The sequence below is a fragment of the Poecilia formosa genome, unplaced genomic scaffold, assembly GCF_000485575.1.
Source record: "Poecilia formosa unplaced genomic scaffold, Poecilia_formosa-5.1.2 Scaffold361, whole genome shotgun sequence".
Lineage (NCBI taxonomy): Eukaryota > Metazoa > Chordata > Actinopteri > Cyprinodontiformes > Poeciliidae > Poecilia > Poecilia formosa.
The window spans coordinates 539315-546570 of NW_006800300.1; the positions used below are offsets into that span (position 1 = coordinate 539315).

At 40.6% G+C, this 7256-nt stretch overlaps 1 protein-coding gene across 1 annotated transcript in view; it reads right to left on the reverse strand.

Annotated features, from left to right (window-relative positions):
* Positions 1–701: 701 nt before the first annotated feature.
* Positions 702–7256, reverse strand: part of LOC103153785 (calcium/calmodulin-dependent protein kinase type IV) — a 26685-nt gene continuing 20130 nt past the window's right edge. The window contains exons 10-11 of the mRNA XM_007574814.2: positions 6761–6913; positions 702–6327 (exon numbers count right to left, since the gene is read on the reverse strand). Coding sequence (XP_007574876.1) covers positions 5815–6327; positions 6761–6913 — 666 coding nt within the window. The 3' untranslated portion in view covers positions 702–5814. The remainder of the gene's footprint in view (positions 6328–6760; positions 6914–7256) is intronic.

Here is a 7256-nt window from a genome sequence, read left to right on the forward strand (position 1 = left end):
TCATGTTATTCACTGATCAAAAACAAACCCAGAGTGTCGCCATGATTTTTTCACACGTTTGAGAAATCCTTTAATCTCCATGGCAACCATTCAGCTCCGCAAAACAGCTGGTGGACCTAGCCCCGCCTTCGAGATGCAGCTCCTCCCCACTCAGCTCCTTCAGACTAGCCAGCAGCAATTAGCAAACATCTGCTGAGCTCATTATAGGAGCTGCTGCTCATAGCAACGCTGTAAAAACGTTAAAGGGTTAATAGAGGAGCCATGTTAGGATGACTTCTTGGAGGCGGAGCTTCAGACAGAGCAGGAGTTTCTTAAAGAAACAGAGACCCAATTCCAAAATGTTAAATCAGAAATATTTTTTTTGTGCATTTTGTGTTTACTGGGGTTGAATTTGACTCGTATTTAAATTGGTTTGATGACCTGAAACACTTCAGTGTAACAAACACGAAAAAAATAAAAATTGACTCAGGAACGGTGCAAACACTTTTTCACACCACTGAATTATTATAATTACTATTATTATTATTACTTATTTTGCTACTTTTGTAACATTAATGCAGCTTCTGTTGGTTAAATTGAGGTTGTTTGGCTCTGACTGTATATGATTTCATGGAAAAGAACAGCAATAATAATTTGTTTTGAATGTGAATAAACTGAACTGATGGTGTTTGGCTGGAGAAAGAACCCGAGAAGCAAACAGGTGATTTCTATCAGCTAATCTTTACTTTTACCCCTGAAACGTCCTGCAGGATTCAAACCTTCTGCTCCTTTTATTTCATCTGATATGACCAACAGAAGGTAAATAATACATGCAGAGATACACATGCAACAGCTCGCACTGTTACACTGCCACTTATATGCGTGTCATTCTTCAGATTTTAAAAGAAATGTACATTTTACTCATCAAACACAAAACAAACAGTGTTTACAGTTTAGCCCCGTTTGGTCGATAGATAGAAGCAAAAATATTCATGTTTTTACAGAAGAGTATAGATGTTGGTCTAATGTACAGTAGCATGCTTTGACTGGGTTTGGTTTACACACACAGACGTACCTGTTCAGGTGTTCAGGTTCATGCAGCAGTGACACAAACAGGTTCTGTTCTCACTGGGAGGTTTAAAGAGGAACCGAACCGAAAGCATCCAACTTTATGACCCAAAGCTGCTCAGGAGGTCAAAGTGTGACTGAAACACGAAATAAAAACATCTTCACCAGAGCGAAGAGCAACCAGAGAACCCTGATCCCGTTCAGATGATTTAGTTCAGACATTTTTAGCTTTTAGTTTGCTTCCTGGACATAACATTCTGCAGCTAACAGAGTCTTGATTCTGTAGCTGTTGCCTTTCACAGAAACTTCCTGTTTTTTTTCTCATATGGTGACGACTGTTCGGTCATTTTTATTCTTCAAACCGAAGCTGAAAGAAAACATTTTTATCGCCTTTGGGGAAATGTGACTGTGGAGGTTTGGTTCCTCTTTAAATAAAACGTTTGTCCTTTGATGGCAGGTTTATATACGGTAGCTGAGACAGAATCAAAAAGAATAATCTGAATAAAAAATAAACCGGAGATATTTTCCATTCGGAGTCGTCTTTCAGTAGGTTAACAGCTGCAGAGAGAGGGAACAGCTTCTATGAGCGAAAAACTGCATGAAATTACAGATTATCTGTTAACAGATCATCCAATTGGAAGACAGCTCGTCCTCTTGACCAATCAGATTGCAGCAGCTGTACTGGTTTCATGGATCATGAGGTGCCAAACAAACATGTCTGCCGGATGCAGAACAAAACGAAGCATCTAGAGCTTATAAACATTCCTCACATTCACACAAGCAGCACCGATAAATACCGTCAGTAATACATAATCAAAATCAGAGATTATTGGATTATTGGGTGAAGTTATTCTGAGTGAGCTGAAGCTCAGGTTGAGGTGGTGAAATCATTGAAAAGGCCTGCCGGTTCTGAACATTGCTGCATAGACTCATTGTTTTGTCTTTTCAGGTGAGGCTGCATTGCAGAAAGAGGAGGAAGCACAAATCATGACCGCTTGACTGTTTGCACCTGTGTGAGTCAACACTTTATTAAAATTAAAGTTGTTTTTTAAATATTCTGCTTTTGGTGAAGAATAATCAAGTCCAAGTTTGAAGAGTCAAAGTGTTGATGTTTACATACTAGAGCAAATTTAAGATGGTCAAGGTAGTGCAAACTCTGGTGGAATCACCCAATCAGAAGCTGCAATTGAAAGCCAATTTCAGTAAAATTTTATGTTTATACAGTATTTTAATGCTTGGTGTCGCATTGGATTACAGTAAATCCATTCAAAAGGACATGTGGATGAATCTAACCTCTGACACTTACAGATATTGTATCCCAACCATCCTCTAGCATACCTTTAGGCATGCTAGTCACCAGCACCTCCAAAGCTAAACCAAATAAAGACTCTCTCATTTGCCAGCGCTGACCACTCGGTTACAGTAGCTAGCTTCACAATGAATATAGCCTCCTTCGACATCATGTAGTCACTGCTGGGTGTGCAATATTCTTCATTTTGGCCCTAATGCTGTACCATAATTGTTGAGACCTCAGTTATGGTTGCCACCAAAGTAAAAACCCGCATGTACTCCACATGAACAGAGGCATGCGTTCCCTCTCAGCCTGGCCTGCTACCCTAATTCTTCAACCAGGACTTTGATTTGCTGCCACCACAATAATAAACCTCCAGGAACTATAGGAGTTTTACCAAGGCTCAAAACAATCTGGAAGCTCCCACTTTCAACTATGTGCAGCAACACTATTCTCCAGGAAACCATTTATTGTTGCTTCTTGATGTAGTTTAATCCGATGTGTAAGTGACCTAAGAAACAAATATGATTGGATAGGATATTTTGTCACGTTCAACATAGCCTTCGACATATAACTTTTTTTAAATATAACTTTAGTTTGTCCATGATATGTCAGCAAAAAACAATTTTAGCTAAAATGCTAATTTTAGCCTTCCTCCAGTCAGTGAATACTACAGCTTTGTAATGTTGCGTTCAACATATAACTTTTTCGTAAAACTGGTTAGCTTCAACTTATAGACAAGTTGCGTTTAACGCAGCCTTCACAGAGCCCATGTTGACGCCGATGTTAGTTAAACATAGGTGCTAAAATAGTTTTAGCTAAAATGTTAACTTTGGATAAATCTGCTTGATAAAACGAATCTGCTGTAAACCCGCTGAAGGATGCTCAAATGATATGGCGATATTTGGACTGTCTTGGCCACCGTACATAAAAAAGTGCAGTTTCAGGTTAGTCTGTTTGCCTTGTGTAATCATTTTCTTTCTGGTTCGTTCTGCATCGACTTGTTTTACTCTGGAAGCCCCTGTACAAAAACGAGGTAGAGCGTGTGGTTTCAGATGCGATGAAAGGGTTTGATTTTCAGCAAACATAACATTTTTGTCGTTTCTGGGGAAAGTTTTGAACACTGAACATGTCTGTGGTCACGTTGAGCATAAAGATGTCAGTAATAACTCGTCTAAAACCAAACTACAGTATGTACAGTGCAAACAGGAGCATCGATACCGCTGATAAAGTGTAAACAACACGTTTTACGAAGCTCACAAACACGATTTACCTACCTGAACGCTACAAACTGGAGCTACGTGATCAAGTCATGCAGCTGCAGTGTCGAGTCTGCAGGCGTCTTCAGTAAAGAGTAGAAACGATTAGAAAAAAAAGTCCCGCTTCTTCTCAACATAAAAGTCTGAATGCGCATGCTCCGAAGATGAAGAAGCTGGAAAACTCCAGAAATCCAGCAGCTCTCGTTGTTCCTCCATTTTAATGAGATACAATCAGTCCGCCGTGTTCAGGCAGGAGAAGAGGAGGGAAAATCGCTCGGTTTGTCCCAGTTAAACATTTTAAGGAAACATTTTTGAGATTAGCCGTTTATCTGAGATGTTTGTGTTCAGTTAAGAGCGCAGGAGGAAGTTATTCCTGGTTTTTAGTTTAGTTTTCTTTACTCCGATATAATAATTTGGTTGCTTTTTCTAAGCTAAACACCTAAATGAAAACCGTTTCGGTAAAGTTTCAACCATCAAACCGTCACCATGGCGACAACCCGGCTTCTTCTTTAATGGTAGTGGAGAAGGTGCTTTACCGCCACCTACTGAACTGGAGTGTGGACAGGAGGTCAACAGAAAAAAAAACTAATGCTGTAAAATCAGCTTAATAATTCAACTAAATTCTCTTTAGTAAAAACAGCTCGGCTTTAAAAAGCCATTTAGCTTCCAACTGAGATATTTTTGTTTCCTTGGCAACCATTCCTGTCTATGTTTACAGTTCGCATCCACTCGTCATAGGCAGGGAAGTTGTCAAACTTGGCCTTTTAATGATTTAAAAATTTGGAGAAGAAATTTTTATTTCTTTGTTTTTTCAAATGAACAAAGGCCTAGAGGTACAAATATACATCTATTATGACTTAGCTTTGATGATCTACTGCTTTTTCTGGCAAAATCAGTAGAGTTAGTTATAACTGATGGGTTTCTTGGGAAAGATACGACTTTTTAAGCATTTAATGGAAGCTTGTACCATTTCTGACGTGTTTTTGGGATTATTAACTTAAATGCGTTTCTGTGTCTGTTTCAGCCTTTTTGCTGAAACAAGGTGAAGTTCAGTAACTTCTATATTATTAATGAGTGCGCTTTATGAAATCTACTGTGAAGTTGTTTCATTAAAAATTAAATAAAATATACTGTTATTATTAGCACACCATCAAATATGTACATTTCTCCATGAAATACAGCTAAATAAATATAGGTTTATATTTATTTTGTTACTTATTATTAACAAAATATTTTTTTTCTTTTTTTTTCATTTCATGGGGACATTTATCTATTTGATATGGTATTTATGAATTTTTACTAATTTTTAATTTTAACAATTTAATTTATTACATTGTAAGTAAAGCATTTATTAATACACTTTCTAACATGAGTGTATTAAAATGTTTTAATTAAAAGGAAAATTAGTTTTCACCATAACCTCAGTAACTGGTTTGAATTCAGAGTTTTAGGACTTTATTCATAATTTTGTTTCGTAGCTCAAACCTGAACTGACCGATGGTTTAATGCGTTACGTCGAGTTAAACCAGATAAAATTGTGTATTTTTGCCTCCAGCTCTCAACTGAACACATTGACAAGAATAAATATCTAAGTTGATCTAAACCAGGCTGTGTTTGCCTAGAAATGCTGAACGTCTCCTGTAAAGTAGTCATGAACGAAAGACCGCTGAGTTTGTTAACGTTTCCAAACACGCGGTCCTGCAGCCGGAGAACGGTACAATCAGAGAAGCAAAGTGGAAGTTTTTCTTAAATGAGATCCAAACTCTGGACGTTAACAGGAAGAGCCAGAAAACTGAAATCCAGAGGCCTGGTGCCTGTTTACATTAATGTTTTTACAGGAAAATATACTCTGAAACCCTTTTTTTGTCACCCAGATCTTCAATCTGAGCCGAAACTGTGAAAAATAGCTCAACCTCCATTTTCTCCTTATCTCCAGGTTTACATTCATTCCAGGAATCATCCACAAAAATCCTTATTTATCCTTAAATATGCATCCAGTCATGTCTGATATTAGCTCTTTTGGCTTCTTTCAGTCCTCCAAACAACCATTGGCTTTAGCGCCGCTGTTAGCTAACGAGCCAAACAGTCCAGTGAAACTCCGGCAGAGGCGTTTTTAAATTTACACAAACGTTAGTCAGTTTGTTCCCAGATCACCAACTGGGATATCAGTAAAAACGACTGGAAGGCGCAACTGTTGGGTTTGTTGTTGTGAAGCATTCACTGGCAGGGGGCGGCCTTGGTGCCAGGCTCCGCCCCCGGCGTGAAGCCGTTGCTAAGGTTGTTGGGACTGGAAGGCGAGCCCAGCGGCGGCGTGGCCTCGCCTCTGTGGACCGACTCGATGACGGAGCAGCTCTTCTGCGGCAGCCGGGGTTGGACCAGCATCGACTTGGGGATGACCGACGCTTGTCGGAGGCCGTCGGCACGCAGCGGCGGTCTGACGAGGGCGGGGCCTGTGGGTGAAGCTTCAGAGCTGGGGGGGTTGGGGCTACAGGGAGGGGAGGGGCTGGCTGCGCTCTGATTGGCCAGCGTGGACTCGTCGGTCTGGGGAACCTGCTGGTCGGGGGGCGGGGCCTCTTTTTCATCGGGGGCGGAGCCTGCTGACTCGGGAGGCGGGTCTTGTTGCAAGCTGCTCTGCCTGGACGTCCCTGAGCCAGGCATCTCGCAGCTGTCGGTGCGACGTCGGGATCCTTCGTGCATCCTGCTGGTGGCTACAACAGCCTTCATGGCAGCCTGAAATGCAGCGTGACGGATTATTATACATGCAGCACGATTTCCCCACAAAACCTGCTAGACCTGGAGATAGGAGCGCTAAGGCAGCAGCCCACCAGGTTTTGAGTTAAAAAATATTAAGTTAGATTCATTCAGAGGAGCACAAGCAGACATCATAATTAGCGTGAGGTCAGTATAAAACCTGCATAAAAACTCTATTTAAAATAAGATGAGCCTGGTGGCTCACCAATAGCATCACTATTAGTTTTCCCTGCTTTCATTTCACATTTTCAGTTCATTTATTGCCTGTTCTTTAGAAAATATATTGTGTGTTTATCTCTCTTTAAAAATAAGTTCCTAGGTCTCACTGAGATTTAACTTTGTAAATATATAAAGTATTTTAAAACACCCAAAGGTTTTTGAAGCCGTTATACCTCAGAAGTAGCTTGTTTACCTTAAGTTTGCGCCTAGCGTTGAACTCCTGCAGTTTCCTCTGAGTCGTGTCCATGTGGGAGAAGCGGGCGGCTTTGCCCAGAACCCAGGGGTGCTGCAGGGCCTCCCGGACGCTGAGGCGTTTGTGAGGGTCCAGAACAATCAGCTTACTGACCTGCAGGAAAAACAACAACAGATTCTCAAAGGAAAGGCTCAAACTTTTCCATCCATTTAGTAAAGAACAGGAGAAAGGCAGCAAAACCCAGCAACACGTTTCATCATCCCTTCATCTGGATATCCAAGGCCTTCACACACCAGGGAGGAGGAACATTTTCCTAGAGTTGTTGTTAAACTATGGTGCCCCCTAGTGGACATGGGAGAATTGTTTTCTTTTGTTCCCTCGCAGTTATGTACAGTTCATGCAGCAACTTTAGTACTCAAAGTTTTTCTGCTCCAATGTAAGATTTTTCCACATTTGGTAATATCTTAGATAAATAATGAAGTCATCTGATAGTTCT